The sequence below is a fragment of the Callithrix jacchus genome, chromosome 9, assembly GCF_049354715.1.
Source record: "Callithrix jacchus isolate 240 chromosome 9, calJac240_pri, whole genome shotgun sequence".
NCBI classification, from domain to species: domain Eukaryota; kingdom Metazoa; phylum Chordata; class Mammalia; order Primates; family Cebidae; genus Callithrix; species Callithrix jacchus.
In genome coordinates, this window is record NC_133510.1 from 53,081,501 (window position 1) to 53,098,390 (window position 16,890).

General features: G+C 38.7%; 1 protein-coding gene across 1 annotated transcript; it reads left to right on the forward strand.

Moving 5' to 3' along the window:
• Positions 1–100: 100 nt before the first annotated feature.
• LLPH (LLP homolog, long-term synaptic facilitation factor) lies at positions 101–12,473 on the forward strand. Its single transcript, XM_035256186.3, has 3 exons — positions 101–147; positions 1,442–1,653; positions 6,562–12,473. Exons 2-3 carry the CDS (start codon positions 1,449–1,451, stop codon positions 6,738–6,740), a joined length of 384 nt encoding a protein of 127 aa, XP_035112077.1. The 5' UTR covers positions 101–147; positions 1,442–1,448; the 3' UTR covers positions 6,741–12,473.
• The last annotated feature ends 4,417 nt before the right edge of the window (positions 12,474–16,890 follow it).

Sequence of the window (16,890 nt, forward strand, 5' to 3'; positions counted from 1 at the left end):
CTTTCAAAATCCCGCCTCTCGAATCTTCTTGAGACAGTTTGGCTCCCAGCGTGCAGTGCGTACGCCCCGGGTCGGTTCTACCCGGAAAACGGAAGTGTAAAAACTTCCGGTCGTCGAGATCCTGTGGCGTGTGTATTCTTTTCTCAGGTGAGTTCTGTTCCTCACCGGTCCAGTGGGACGTGGGACTCTGGGGCTTGATTCCGCCACCCCTGGAGAATTTAGTTTCTTGAACCTCGCTGGGCTATACTTGAGCTCCTGTCCGGCAATGCAGAGCTAGGGTTCCCAGTGCTTTTGGGGGCCCTCCGGCTTCCGAGTGCACTAGATAAAATGGAGCCTTCCCCTGTTGTTCACTCCCGCTGAGGTTAACTTCGGCCCTCAGGGTTGTTTGTCGCCCGCTTTCCTAGCCCCTCCAAAGTGTTAAGTTATGTAGACAAGAGAGCAGAATGAGTTTGTGATTGCCGGCGTTCAAAAAATGTTAGGCATTTGTTCGACAAGTATGCAAAATTCTGTGCACTGGGGGATCCAGCGGTGAACAAGGCCATTTTTCCCTCTACCTTCGTGGAGTCTACAGTCCGGGGAGAGGGTTGGGGGTGTGACAAAACAGTAGTTTCAAGTTATAACACTTATTAAGCACGGAAGGGAGCTTACGGAGGTCAGAGGAGTCCTTTCTGAGGCATCGAATGAAGGAGCAAGGCTTGAGAAGAGCAGTTACCAGGCATAGGGACAGCAAGCATGAAGGTACTGACGTGGAGATAGTTTGGACATTTTTCAGATGCTGTTGGAGCCTGCGGGGATGGAGATGGAGAAGGAAAATGAGATGAAGTAGAGTTGAAGGAGGCAGGGGACAGCTCACAATGACCTTGTAGGTCTCGAATATATGAGGGAGGAGGTCTTTAAATAATTCAAAGAAAAGCAGTTAATGCTGTTAAGTTTTTAAAAGATCACACTGAGCACCTTGTGGAGGATTTAGGGCTGAAACTGAGTGAAAAGAAAACAAGAGTAGGAATAGGTAAGTTTAAAGTCGTTAGGTTGGCTTGAGAGGATAGATAATGAAGATGGGGGTGAATTGTTTATAAAAATCGCTTTGTAATTTGTAAGCTGTTGCATAAATGTAAGGTGATGACACTCTTGCATACTGGGGAAATTGAATTTCTGTATTTTGTAAAGAAATTCAAGGTGCTTTCAGAATTGGTTTGATTTGTAGTTTGCTTATGACTACAAGGAGTTTGATTTGATATCTTAATTGATATTTAATGACCGTGTGTACCGTATTGATCTTCACGTAAGTTGTATGTTAAGTCATAAAAAGTGAACATATTGAATAGTTTTACTTTTCATTTGTTTTGTAGAGATACCGGTTGGTCTGGTTTTCCAAGGATTTGCCTTCTTGCCTTTTTATAGTAAAGATTTGCTTTTGGTTATGTATTTTTGTTAATTTCAGGTAAAACATGGCTAAAAGCTTACGGAGCAAGTGGAAAAGAAAGATGCGCGCTGAAAAGAGAAAAAAGAATGCCCCAAAAGAGCTCAGCAGGCTTAAAAGTATTCTCAAACTAGACGGTGATGTTTTAATGAAGGATGTTCGAGAGATAGCAACTGTGGTGGTACCCAAACATTGCCAAGAGAAAATGCAATGTGAGGTAAAAGATGAAAAAGGTGAGTGTATTTCTTTTCTCTCTCTCTCTCTCTTCCCTCTCCTCCCCTTCCCCTCCCCCATTACCTAGTGGTGGGATTATAGCTCACTGTAGCCTTGAATTCCTGAGCTGAAGCAGATTCTTCCACCTCAGCCTTCCAAAGCACTGGGATTACAGGCGTGAACCCTCTGCGCTTCATTAAGAAAAAAAAAAAGAATTCTATCAAGCCTGTTCATGTATATAGGTATGTTTTGGATTGTTTGGAGTGGGTCTTTGGTGCTTATACAATAGCCTCCATGTCTCAGGAATAAACAGTTCTACAGGATTAGACAAATCTAGACACACTCTGGTTGGAAGGGTGCACAGTTCACCCAGAGCCTAGGCAGCATACAATGTCTTCATTTTACTCTTTGAAGATCTGATTCCCATTCTGAGTCCTATGCCCTTATACTATTATCCTGAATCACAGGGTTTCACTATTTCATTTTGACAGATTCTAGGAATCTTTGTGTCTTAATCAGAAAGTTGGAGAATATATATAATGCTGCTTTTCCCACATTTATGCATCAATTTAGCAGCAGACTAAGAATTTATAATATCCAGACTTTCAAATAGAAATATATTTATTTGACATCTTATGCTGAAGGAAGAGAGCAATATTTCTCAGTCTCCCAACCTTAGCTTTTTTTTCCCCCTTTGAAAATGGCTGGTTTTAACTTTTTGTTCCTCCCATTTCATTCTTCTCCTACTCCATACAAATAAAAAATTAAAAAAGCATACTTCTGTGAGAAAAGGGCCAACCAACAGAAATAACCTCATCTTTCCACTACCCAAGTCTATAAGAATTTGAATATATACTCTGTTTTCCCTTTTTTATTAATGTTCTCTCCAAGACCAATTTCTCCACTTGTGTTCTGAATCCTCTCCCTGCTTAGATTCTCAGGGGCTGTAGTCATGCATCTGTGTTGTCATTCTCCTCCACGGGGTCATTGCCAACAGCATAGATGTGTTCTGGGACGTTCAATGTCAAAAGAAAGAAAGAAAAATTTCTCCCTTGATCTCAAGTTCTCTCAATCTGCTGCTTTATTTCTGCTGTCCTTGAAACTTCCCTTCACTTGGCTGTTTTCATTTTCTCACATACATGTCACCCCTCCCCATTGGCTCTTTTTAGTTGTTGTTAAGGCAAAATTCACATAACATAAAATTAACCATTTTAAAGTGTACAGTTCAATGGTATTTAGCACATTCATGTGTTGTGCAACCACCACCTCTAGTTCCAAAACACTTTTTATCACCCCAAAAGGAAACTTAATGCCTATTAAAGAGTCTGTCTCCTCCTCCCGTCCCCCAGCCTCTGGCAACCACTAATGTGCCCTTTTTGTGTGTGGATTTACCTGTTTGAATATTTCTTATAAATGGAATCATGTAATGTAACCTGACTTACTTCACTTAGCATGATGCTTTTGAAGGTCACCCACATTGTAGCATACATGTGTCAATACTTCCTTTCTTTTTGATGCTAAATAATAGTCCATTGCCACATTTCATATCAGTTCATCAGTTGCTGGGCATTTGGATTTCTTTCCCCTTATGGCTGTTGTGAATAGTGCTGCTGTGAACATTCAGGTGCACAAGTTTTTGTTTGAACACCTGTTTTTGGTTCTTGTATGTGTATATATACAAGTGGAATTGCTGGATCATATGGTAATTCTTTGTTTAATGTTTTCCACATTAGCCACATCATTGTACATTCCCACCCGCAGTGTTTGAATATTTCAGTTTCTTCATATCCTCACTAATACTCGCTTTCAATTTTTGGATTATAGCCATCTTAGTGGGTATGAAATAGATTCTTATTGTGACTTTTATTTGAAGTTCCCTGATGACTAATGATGTTGAATAAACATTTAAACAATTTTCTTTTGAGATGGCATTTTGCTGTCACCCAGGCTGGAGTGCAGTGGCATGATCTCAGCTCGCTGCTACCTCTGCCTCTCAGGTTCAAACAATTCTCCTGCCTCAGCCTCCCAAGTAGCTGATACTATAGGATATGCCACCATGTCCGGCTGATTGTTGCATTTTTAGTGTGATGGGGTTTCACCATATTAGCCGGTCTGGTCTTGAACTCCTGACCTCAAATCATTCACCTGTCTCGGCCTCCCAAAGTGCTGAGATTACAGGTGTGAGATTACACTGTGCCCAGCCAAGTATTTTTTCATATGCTTTTTGACCATTCGTGTGTCTTTTTTGGAGAAAAGTGTACTCAAGTCTTTTGCCTCATTTTTTAATTACGTTGTTTGTGTTTTTATTATTGGGTTGTTAAAAGTTCTTTATATGTTCTAGATCCATATAAAGAACTCTTTTTTTTTTTTTCTGAGATGGAGTCTTGCTCTAGCCAGGCTGGTGCACAGTAGGTGGCGCAGTCTTGGCTTACTGCAACCTCCGCCTCTGGGGTTCAAGCGATTCTTATGCTTCAGTTTCCTGGGTAGCTGGGACCACAGGTGCATCCCAAATGCCCGGCTAATTTTTGTATTTTTAGTAGAGATGGGAGTTTCACTGTGTTGGCCAGGATGGTCTTGATCTCTTGACCTTGTGATCCACCCACCTTGGCCACCCGAAGTGCTGGGATTACAGGTGTGAGCCACCATGCCTGGCCCATATAAAGAACTCTTAACATGCCCATGCACTCTTGATTCTTTTGGATTGATCCTCTATTTTCTTTTCTCTCCTGTTTTCTGTTTCTTTTGTTATACCCTCTAATTTCCTTGACCTTGTATTTGTTTTTTCCTCTTATGTTTTCAGTTTTTAAAAGTTTTTCTTTTCTTTCTTTCTTTTTTTTTTTTTTACTGTTCCTTTTTCATAGCTTTGTATTCTTTCTTTGTGTTTTGTAAATGACCCTTGAGTCATCAGCTCTGTATTCTAAATGGGCATATGTCTTCTCTGATTTTCCTAAGGGTATTAATTACAGTTTGCTTTTCAAATTTGTATCTATGTGTCAAGGTGTTGTCTGTCTGTCCTCTTGGAATTTCCTCCCAAGCCCTTCCATTCCTTTACAGTCTTTCATACCAGAGGCTTTTCTCAAATGTCTAGTGATCAGTAGTTGTTTGTATTTAAAAGTAGGGCACTAAAATGGTGATTGGAAGCTGGAGGGAGACAAGGTGTGGGAGAGGTCTGTCAACTGCTAGGTGTATAGAAGAATTGGATTGGCTCCAGGAGGCTTTATTTGGAGATAGATCTCTTATATCAGAATCTGTTAAGTATTTTTTTTTCTTCTCATCATCCCTAGAGAGAAATTCTCTTATGTCCTGACTGGGGAATGTCTGAATGCCCTTGTTCTTGAATATTTTAGGAGCTAAAGGGAGATGGGACTGAGACTGTGGGAGTCTCCCCATTTAGTGATCTATGTGTTATCGGTTTGGTTTTCATCTCCACCCTCAAGTTTATGTTTCTCCTTATTCTCTTTCAACTGCCCACCTAATTTCTTAAGCCATAAACCTAGTAGTCATCCTTCATTCTTCTTTCCTTTATTCCCTACACCTAAACTATTACCAAGTCTTACTGATTATACCAAAAACACATTAGAAATCTATATCCATTTTTCTCTTGCTTTCACCTTGATTCAGATGGCCATCATCTCTTGCCTGTACTATGATAGGAGCCTTTTTACTTCTCTCTTCTGCTCTTGTTCCCTTCTCATTCATCTTCCACATATCCACCAGTATGATCTTTTCAGAAGACAAATCAGATTGTATCACTGCCATGCTTTAAAATCTTGTTATCTTAACATGCGTTTACCAGCACCTACCAGTTCTTTCTTAATCTGCTTCCAGTGATTCTTTAAAAAACCACTTACACAGGCTGAAATTTTTTCTTTTAATTTTTAAATTTTTTTTTTTTAGAGACAGTATCTCACTTTGTTGCCCAGGCTGGAGTATAGTGGCTATTCATAGGCATGACCATGCACATAACAGCCTTGAACTCCTGGCCTCAAGTGATCCTCCCACCCAGTCTCCCGAATTGCTGGGACTACAGATGCCTACCGATACCATACCTGGCTGAGGTTTTCTTTCTGTTTGCTTTGTTATTCTTCCCTCAATAGAACATTGTAAACTCCGTGAGGACTAGGAGCTCATATGGACCACTCTAAGCCCAGAACCTAGAACAGAACCTTAAATTGTCATTCAACAAGTAGTTACGGAGTGGCTGTTATATACCAGACACTATTTCTAGATAGTGTGGAAACAATGATGAATATCTAATATAATGCCAGGTAGTTGAGATAGTAGAAGACCTTGTGTATCCTGGTAAGGAGTTCCATGAGAGACTCTGGGCATGTCTTTCACGGTGGAGAAGGTGATAGGTATATCACAGCATGCTTGCACTGAGCTTCTTGTCAAGCCTTCTATCAGTAGAGCTGGATCTCTGAGTGTTACCTAGCTAGGAAAAGTATGTGAGCCCCAGGATGTGTTCAGGTCTTTCTTCTCTATTGACTGCCTGTCTCTGCCATCACAGCCCTGCTACTAACTACTCCATCAAGTTCATTAGAAGTTTGTTCTCAGGTCATTAGAATTTAGTTGAAGTTCATAAGAAATGGCCAGTCATTCCTAATCAATTCGTTACATCTAAGGTCTATCCCTTAGAAGTATGGGTGCGCTTACTTTCTTAACTCAATGAATCACTTAATGTGAGAAATGTTCTTGTAACTCACATGTGCTTAGAAGCATATATCTACTAATGCACCAACTCAGAGCCATTCATACTAAATGTTTTCTATTTAACTTTACTATTCTAAGGAAGGACAGCCAGAGAGCTTTTTTCTTCTGTATTTTCAGACTGCCTTCAGTTGTAATGTTCTCAGTGCATTAATATGCTTTCACAAGGTGGTTTTTTTCATACATAGTGTTAATAGTTTTTTCATCTTTTAATGCAGATGACATGAAAATGGAGACTGATATTAAGAGAAACAAAAAGACTCTTCTAGACCAGAATGGGCAGTACCCAATATGGATGAACCAAAGGCAAAGAAAAAAGCTGAAGGCAAAGCGAGAGAGAAGAAAGGGGAAAAGTAAAGCAAAAGCAGTGAAAGTGGCGAAGGGTTTGGCCTGGTAGATTCTTAAAACCTTGGAAAATGCCACATGGGACAGATGATGGATTAGAACGTATACACATGTATACTTTGATTTCAGCTCCCACCAAATGAAAACTATTTGTTTTCCTATTTTAACTTGGCCTTTTTTCTTCAATTCAAACCAGCATAACTCCTCAAGTTTGTTTTGGGAACTTGAATAAAATACTTTGTTTCATACATCCAAGCTCTACTGATGTTTTAATTGGATGCCACTTGGTCATGAGGTCACAAACTTTGTGCCAAGCACACTGCTAAACTGGGGCATGATATAGAGTTAAAGAGAACATCACCCAAATGTTTCAGAAAATTTAAACATTTTATAAAATTTAATGCCAGTAAACCCTTGGAATTATTTAAATACAGTAGACTTTTCTCATTTTTCTCGTTTATTGAAAAGTTGACAGATAATTTTAAATGCTTAAAATTTAACAGCTAAGAAAGATGTGAGTTGAAATATGTCATTCATGGCCTTTGTTGCTTTTTGGTATAGGTCTGAATAATAATAGCATTTGTGAGGGAAAAGCAGATATGTACATTTTTATTCATAAAATAAAAAATTGTAAACATCCAGTTAAGTCACTGATAATACCAGCCTAAATATACTAGCTGAATTATTTACCCGTTTTTTTTTTTTACATGGGGTCTCACTCTGTCACCCCATGTGAAAGGCTGGAGTGATTGGCACAATCTTGGCTTGCTGCAACGTCTACCTCCCAGGCTCAAGCAGTCCTCCCACCTCAGCCTCCCGAGTAGCTGGGACTAAGGCGGTACCACCATGCCAAGCTAATTTTTGTATTTTTGTAGAGAGGGTTTTGCCATGTTGCCCAGGCTGGTCTCAAACTCTTGGACTCAGGTAATCCACTCGTCTCGACCTCCCAAAGTTCTGGGATTATAAGCATAAGCCACCTCACCCAGCCTAATGTAGACATTTTTTATTATTTTTGAAAAAGAGGACCAGGCACTAGATTCCAGCACTTTGGGAGGCCAAGGTGGGTAAACCACCTGAGGCCAGGAGTTCGAGACTAGCCTGACCAACATGGTGAAACTCTTGTCTCTACTGAAAATACAAAATTAGCTGGCATGGTGGCAGGCACCTGTAATCCCAGCTACTCAGGAGGCTGAGACAGGAGAATTGCTTGATCTTGGGATGTGGAGGTTGCAGTGAGTGAAGACTCTGCCGTTGCACTCGAGCCTGGGCAAGAAGAGTGAAGCTCTGTCTCAAAGTCTGCATTAGCGATGTTGTACACTTGGCACTGATTTACATTTTGGCAGCATTGTCGGGTATTTTCTAACTAGATTTTCTTCAAGTTGAAGTAGATAGAGACCAGTGCCAGGGCTATGTTCATGTTTTCTGAGGCTGATAACCTCTAATTTGATTGTATTGATACTAGCTTTGAGCTTTCATCCAGAGCGTCTCTGGTAGGATTTTCCCTTCAGTGTGTCCAGTCCTGAAGTTTGTCCATTCAGGATTTAACTTAAAAGTTAACAAAATCAAAAATCAAAACACCATTACCAAAAACCATTTTGGAATCATCTTCTGGAGTCTCATACTGGAAAGGTGACTACTGAAGAAAAGTTTACTTACACAGTGTTGCGAGTCGCCTCTCAGGCACTGAGTTCCTGAACACTGCCAAGATTCTCCCCACCAAATATTGGCAGGAAATTGAGACTGGCATTTCAAAATTATTGCAGGGGTATGATCACATCTTTGTCACTTTATTTTTAAGAATTACAAATTGAGATGTATAGCATAGTCCTTTTGTCTTTTAAATAATTAGCTTGTCTTTTTGAAATTTGTTATCTTTTTGACTGCCATTTACCAGAGAATTGATGTAAAGCCACAAGATGGAGCTCAAGCTAAGCACCAAATCATTTTGGAATTAGATTGAGTGAGCTAAGTCACATTAGGGATTGAATGTAACACTTTGTTAAGAAGTCTGAAATCAAAATGTTGTTTAAAGATGATCAAAACTGCTTCAATTATTATTAACTCATTTACCCAGCAATCTCATGAGTTTGGTACTAATGTTATCTGAGTTTGGTACTAATTTAATCTCTGTTTACACATGGGGAAACCGAGGCACACACCATACAACTAAAACTGAAATCTGGGATTCAAATTTAGGCAGTGTGGCTCTAATAATGCCATTCTGCCTCTCAAGGATGTGCAAATTCTTGCTGAAGAGAAAGGTAATTATAGGATAGAATACCTATTTTGGGGTCAACCTATGGTAGATTGGGTTCATGTGGCCTCAGGATCAGATAAAGAGCAGGTTTAAGTATGATAATGACTTATAGAATCCTCAAATCTCTAAGCCTAAGGCAGACTGGATTTCCCTAGGTGACACTTCATCAGGAATGGGCTGACCAATCCAAAAGGGGAAGGGGTAGGCCATGATAATAGTGCCCAAGGTACTAATCAGAGAAATGCAAACTGCAGTTGAAGCTCTAAGGTAGAATCAAGTAGTGGTTTTGACTACATCCTGTTTTCTACTGTCACAGTATAGATATCTCCTCCCACTATGTAATTCATGTGCTACATCAAATAAGGATGCAGCAGTATGTATTTGCTTATTAGGAAATTTGGATGTTTTCAAAACTCAGATCCATATGTCTGGGATATGGCTTGAGTTGGAGAAGAAAAATAGAATCAAATATCTGAAGTGGACTGGTGATGATGGTGAGGGGCAGCAATGTGTAGCTTAGGAAAGTGCTGACCACAACACAAAATTGAAAGGAATCTAAGGCATTGCCACATTTATAAATATTGCAGTAGAAATGCAGATGCTAAGCTGTTGGTTAATCTTACTAGTTAAGTGACTGACTTCTGATGCCATCTGGCAAAGTGATTCAAGTTTGTGCTAGACACAAAATATACATCTTTTTCCCTCTATTTGCCTGCATATATTAATAAAAACACCGTTGCAGTAGACACATACCAGTTTTACAAGGAAATGTTTAGGGGTGAGGTGGGACTGTTAAGTACTTACACCAGGTCAGAGGTCACTGCTGTCCCCAGGGGACTGTCAGGCAGCTAGGAGGCCCAGGGCCACTTTTGGGCCTGCTTACAAAAAGAATCCTAAATTTCCTGCAGTTGAATGTCAAGGGTCTTTTACACTTATTTTAGAGCTCAGGAAAAAATACAGTGTGTTGCCAAATAAGGTTAATTTGGTAGGCAAGCAATAAAAATAACAGCTAACTTTTAGAGAATGCGTACTCTCTTAAATGCTTTACATGTATTTTTAATCCTTCAAACACTGTGGGATCAATACTCTTATTATCCCTATTTTCAGATGAGAAAACCGTTGAAAAGATGAACTAAATTTGCCCAAAGTAATGCAACTGTTAAATAGTGAGCATGGCTGTCTGTCCCAGAGCATAGAATGAATACCTAATTAATGATGGAAAGCTACAGAAAGACAGACTTTTATTTGATTTAAGGAAGCACCTTCTAACCAAGATTTTGGGAGCTGAAATGGGCACCTTGGGCGCCTTGGGGTGTCAGTCTAAGGTGGAGAACCATTTGGTTGGAACGTAGCAAAATAGATTCAAACATTGTACAGTAATCCCTCGGAATCCATGGGGGATTGGTGCCAGGACCTTCCACAGATACCAAAGTCCACAGATGCTCAAACTGCTTACATAAAATAGTGAAATATTTGCATATAACCTATGCCCATCCTCCCATGTACAGTCATATGTCACTTAATGACCGGGATGTTTTCTGAGAAGTGTGTCTTTGGGTAATATTGTTACTCATTGTGTGAACATCATAGAGTGTACTTACACAGATCTAGATGGTATAGCCTACTACACTTAGGCTATGTGGTATAGCCTATTGCTCCTAGACTACAAATCTGTCCAGCAAGTTACTGTACTGAGTACTGTAGGCAACTGTTCCACAATGGTAAGTATTTGTGTATCTAAACATAGAAAAGGTACATTTAAAATGCAGTATAAAAGATAAAAAATGGTACACCTATATAGGGCACCTATCACGAATAGTGGTTGCCAGACTGGTGATTGGAGTGAGTCAGTGAGTGAGTGGTAAGTGAATGCAAAGGCCTAGAACATGACTGTATACTGCTGTAGACTTTATATACACTGTGCACTTAGGCTACATGAAACTTATAAAAAACTTCCTTCAGTGGTAAATTAACTTTAGCTTCCTGTAACATTTTTACTTTATAAATGTTTTAATTTTTTAAACTGTATAACCCTTTTTCATAATACTTAGCTTGAAATGCAAATACATTGTACAGCTGTACACAAATATGTTATATTCTTACAAACTTTTTTCTATTTCCATAATTTTTTTTAACTTTTTAAGCTTTTTAGTTAAAAACTAATGCACAGACACATTAGCCTCCATCTACACTGTCTTTCCCCTCCACATCTTGTCCCACTGCAAGGTCTTCAGGGGCAGTAACAGGCATGGAGCTGCCACCTCTTTCGGGATCAACACCTTCTTGAGCAATACCTCCTGAAGGACCTGCCTGAGGCTGTTTATAGCCAACTTTTTCTTTAAATAAGTAGAAGGAGTACCCTCTAAAATAACTAAAAAGTATAGTAAATACATAAAAATAGTTATTAAGTATTATGAACTGTATTTAACTCTTTATGTGCTATACCTTGATATGACTGACAGCACTATAGGTTTGTTTACACCAGCATCACCACAAATATGTGAGTAACGCATTGTGCTATGATGTTACAATGGCTGCAGTGTCACTGGGCCATAGGAATTTTTCAGCTCCACTGTAATCTTATGGAGCCACTGTCTATATTGATTGAAGTGTCATGCAATACATGACTGTAATTTAAATTATCTCGACTGTTATAATAATACAATGAAAATGCTATGTAAATAGTTGTTATACTGTATTATTTAGGGAATAATGATGAGAAAAAGTCTGTACATGTTCAGTACAGATGCATCTGTGTTTTTCTTTTGAGTATTTTTATATCAGGACGAAGCCACAAATGCAGAATTCATAGATACAGAGGGCCAACTGTTCTTGAAATTTGGGTTGAGAGCTGTTAAAGTTCTTTTCAGCCAAAAAAAATCCCTCATAAGAAATTGTCATGTTTGAAATGTATCATGCTTGTTTTGCTCTACATAGTTTTTTGGCACTACATAACTGTAGACTTAAGTATCTTTTTTGGTGGAAATAAAATATATGAAATCTCCTTAATTTTGTTAATGTTAGGTCTGGTATTCATTCCATTAAGTTTCACTATAAAGTATGGAAAAATGTTATAAACATCTGCTTTAAACAATGAATGGCACTGCAATAGTCGTGTAAAAAAGATGAATGGAGTAAAGTCCTTCGAATTTTCATTTAAAGAATGGCATAGCTTTATAATACATTAAGTTTTTAATATGCAGAATGTATTTAATTTCCTAAAGGGATGAATTGTCTTGGCATTATGCTATCTTATGAAACACTTTCTTACACTCACATTCTGTCTCTATAGTTTTCAATATCAGCAAAACCTTTAAATAGTCTTAGTTGGGTGCTGTGTATCATTGTACAGTAACTACTAGTACATATGGTATTTCTGATCCATGTAATAAAGTACATTTGTCATGTGTCTTGTGATCTGCATACCTTTCAGCTGTTACTTCATAAATCTGTTCCATCAGAGAACTGCTTTGTACAGCAAGAGTTGAAGCTGCTTTTAATAAACTAATATTTTGTGTCTTTTATATGTAATCAACAAGGAGTATTACAGACCTGTGCCTCTGTGGAGAAACATTCCACTAAACTAGTTTTCTCTAGACAATAATGGGAAAAAAATTGTATGGGAAAAGCACAGATGTTCAAGAACATATGTTGTTTGCTCCTAAAAGTCAGCTGAAGATCTTTTGTATTATTCCGGATATATATTTTTTTAATGCTTTAGAGAAGAAACAGTTTGAGATATGTGATGGGGAGAAGACAGAAATGTTATTGAGAGACCAGCATTGGGTGCTATTTGTTAAAATTCTAAAATGCCTCTCCTTGGTCACACAAAGAGATGATGTTCTTGAGCAGAGCTGTAGGTAGTTGGCCAAGGATTGGTCATTCCCACATGCTTCCTTCCTTAGACATATACACTCTGCTTCAGTTTTAGTCTTTGTTCTGTCCCAGTCTTCAAATTAGCAGTGTCTTCACAAAAGCTGGTATTTAATACTTCAAGTAAAAAGTGATTGCCTTTATGCCCCTCTGCCCCTTGAGTTACTAGATGTTGTCTTCCTTGAGCTGTAGAAATTTGCTCCATGAGTCAGATCTCCACAGACTAGGCAATTGATTATTGATAAAGGCATAGGAAACTATTATTGGAAAATACTTAAGGAACTGTATGCTTTAGGTGGGGTTGGTATGGACATCCTTTATAAGCATATGAATCTTTAAGAAGAGTTGCCATAAGGAGAATGGGAACCAGCTGTTCCAAATCTCCACTGAGGAAACGGGTTTTAACTGTAGCAGAAAAGATTTGGGTTAAATGTAAAGAAGAACTTCCTGCATGTGAGTGTTATTTAAAGCCAGATATGAATTGAAAAGAGGTCATTTGAGTTCTCTGGAGGACTAATGGAGCATGAGAGAAAGAAATGGAAGGCGCAGGGAGAGAGATTAATGCCCGCTTAATTGAGATGGCTTAAATGTAATTCTGCCCAGTGGCTCCAAGGCCTTTACTCTCCTTTCTCACACCCACACCTCAGGTTATGATGTTTACAAGGTCAGAACTGAAGAGTATGCTTTAGTCATTAGAACCAAAGGGCTACAGGACTCCTAGGTCTGGAGGTCCTTTCCATGTAATTCTCACTTGAAAGGAAATGCTAAGGTGTGACCAATGGATGAGGAAACGGACCTATGCTTAATTTTCCACCCTTGTCAGTATACACACTGAGCTCACAGTGCCAGGAAGGGATTTGATGTTCAGCCATTTCTAGAAAGGCGAGTGGTTGGTAGGCTGAGACCTCTTGGGCTTGGATGAGTGGAGGGCTGAGGAGGATGGCTGCCAAGCCATTGCTGGACACGTGTCAACTGGATTGCAGATCCAACTTGGCACCCGGAGTTCCAGGAAGCAGAAACTGAGAGGACAGGAAAAATAGACCCTTTGCTTTTCCTTTTCCTGCCTGTCACTGAGTCCTGCCCCTATTCCCATTTGGTGCTCTCCTTTTAGGAATTGTTATAAATTCCTTTTGTTTGCATCCCTTTACTTTTAGCTTTTCTCCTTCAGTCTGATTTTCTTACAGATTTTTTTAATTAAAAAAATAATAAAGATTGATTGATTTTTTTGAGACAGGGACTCACTTCATCACCCAGACTGGAGGGCAGTGGCACAATCAGCTCACTGCAGTCTTGACCTCCAACTGAAGTGATCCTCCTACCTCAGCCTCCTGAGTAGCTGAGAGCACAGGTGCATGACGCCATACCTGGCTAATTTTTTTCATTTTTTTTGTAGAGACGGGGGTCTTGCTATTTTGCCCAAGGTGGTCTCAAATTCCTCGGCTCAAGCAATCCTCCTGCCTCGGCCTCCAAAGTGCTGGAATTACAGACAGAAGCCACAGCAAAATAAAAGATGTAAAGTTGCAAGTGAAACATTTAAAAAAATACCACCATATTTAGTTATAAGTGTTTTTTGTTTATACATTACCCCTAGCATTTTTCTTTGTGGCCCAATGACAATAATAGAAACTGTTTTTATGCTTCTATGCTGTTTCTCTTTATCACTTTTTCTCTTTCTTCATTTCCCTCTTTTTTCTTTCTGCATTGGCCTCTTGTGTGTGGATATTAACTTTAATTTCCTCCTTGAGTTCAAGTCACTACCTTTCTTGCATTCTCTATCTCCCTCCCACTCATTCCTCCCATCCAACTCAGTCTTTCCACTCGTGTTTTTCTTACTCTTCCTTTTTACCCTTATCTCCTAATAACTAGATGCAATATGAGTAGAAGGAGTAGGTGCTAGGTTTGAGCGAGTCCCACAGAATTTGTGTGTTGGGAATTTTGCCCCCAGCGTGCTGGTATTGAGAGGTGGGGCATTGAAAAGGTGATTAGGTCATTAACTGGGATTAATGTTGTTCTCAAGGGGCTGGGTTAATTCTCAAGTGAGTGAGTTCTCGCTTTCCTGAGTCTGGATTAGTTATTGCAAAGCTAGCCTGCCTCTTTTTTCACAGGCTTGCTTGCCCGTCCTCTTTTCTGCCATGCTTTGGAGCAGCATGAGGCCCTTACCAGATGTGGTAGCCTGATCTTGGACTTTCTAGCCTCCAGAACTATGAGATAGGTAAACCTCTTTACTTTATAAATTATTCAGTCTCAGGTATTCTGTTATAGCAACTGAAAATGGCCTAAGATAGCAGGCAAAAGGGCTGGCCCTTTGTTTTTGCAAAAAAGTTTTATTGGCACAAAGCCAGGCCCACTTGTTTATGAATTGTCTTTGAATAATTTGTGCCATAAAGGCAGAACTGAATAGTTGTGACAGAGATTCTCCTATAATCAGCAAAGCATAAATTAAAATTTGGCCTTTTAAGAAAAAGTTTGCAGATTCCTGCTTTAAAATATTTTCTATAGCAATAACTATCACTACTGAAGATAAAAATAAAAAATAAAAATATTTTCTGTTTATTAAATGAAGGCTTTTGTTATTTATTTGAAAATTCAGGTCAGTTGGATCTGGTTTTATATTTCCATCCTGTTGCATTTTATATTTGGAGGATCCTCCCAGATTTCTTACTGGAAGAAGTTGTACTTAAAAAAAAAAAACAAACTAAGCTTACCCTCACTCTGTATCAAAGTAAGACAGGTGTACAAACGGTTGTGTGTTTAGGGGTGTTCCCCATCTGCCACCTCAACTGGGCTCCTTTCAGTCTTTGGACTTAAAAAAAAAAGATTGTCCCACTGTAAAGCTTATCACAAATCTCATAACTCGCTTTTTCTTTAAGTCTACAAATCATTTTTGAAAATGTTAAATGCCGGAGGAAAACTCTGTTTTAATTTAATATGGCACCTAGAATACTGGCACATGTAAAGACATTTCAGTTTAGTTTGATTTGGTGGGTGGTCTAGCTGAAAATATTTTACACAAATACAGGTTGGTTTCATTATGAAATTAATATGGACAAAAATAGTCATAGCATTTAAGGCTGGAAAACTTTTTAGAGATCACCTATTTTAATCTGTGCTGCTTAACAGATGAGGAAACTGAGGCCAGTTTCCCCAAGATGTTAGTAGTTCATGGCAGAGTCCAGGAGCCCAGAAGTCTTTGTGTTCACAGACCAATCTTTTTCAAAACCGTAAATAGGTGACAACTAGCCACACAAATAACATTTGGACTAATGTCAAAATTAATGATATTATTTTGTATAAAAAGAGGGGCTGCTAAATAAAACTATAGTGTGTGACTAGTAATATTTTCTGTAGATCTATTTCTGCCATGGTTAATAACCAATCCTTTCCCATTGGTGGCTGGGCCTCTCTGTTCCACAGGTAGTATAACATCTTTTAACTGAAACAAAACAAAACAGCAATAACAAACATTCCCTCGTCCCCTGTGCCCTCTGTCAAAGGCCCGATTGTTGTTGTTTTGTCTCTACTCTTTTCCTTCTAATTCATCTTGTGTGGTTGTCAACTTCTTTTTCTGCCTATAACTTTTATTATTTTTTTCTCATAAAAGTAACACATGTATGTTATAGAAAATTTAAAAACCCAGGAAAGTATAAATGAAATAAATCATTCATAATCCAGCCACCCAGAGAATGTGTAGCTGTGTGTATATTTTCATAATTGTTTTAACACTGTATAATTTTATATTCTGCTTTCTTAACTTTATGTCATGGGGATTTTTCCTATGCCACTGGAAATTTTTTAAGAGTGTTGTTTGAAAAGTTCCTTCATTCTGCCTTGTGATAAACCATACATTTTCTTGTTTGTCTACTTTTGGCTACTGAATTTTTTTCTGAAAAAAACCTTTTTTTTTTTTGCTATTAGAATACTTCTCTATAATATTAATGATCTTACATCTAAGTCTAAAACCTTATCTGATTATATTTTTGAGGAAGAGTTCTAGAAGAGTATGAACTTTTGTATAAAAGACTCCTTATCTATGTTGTCAAATATAGATATTTGCTCTCCTGAAAGGCTGAAA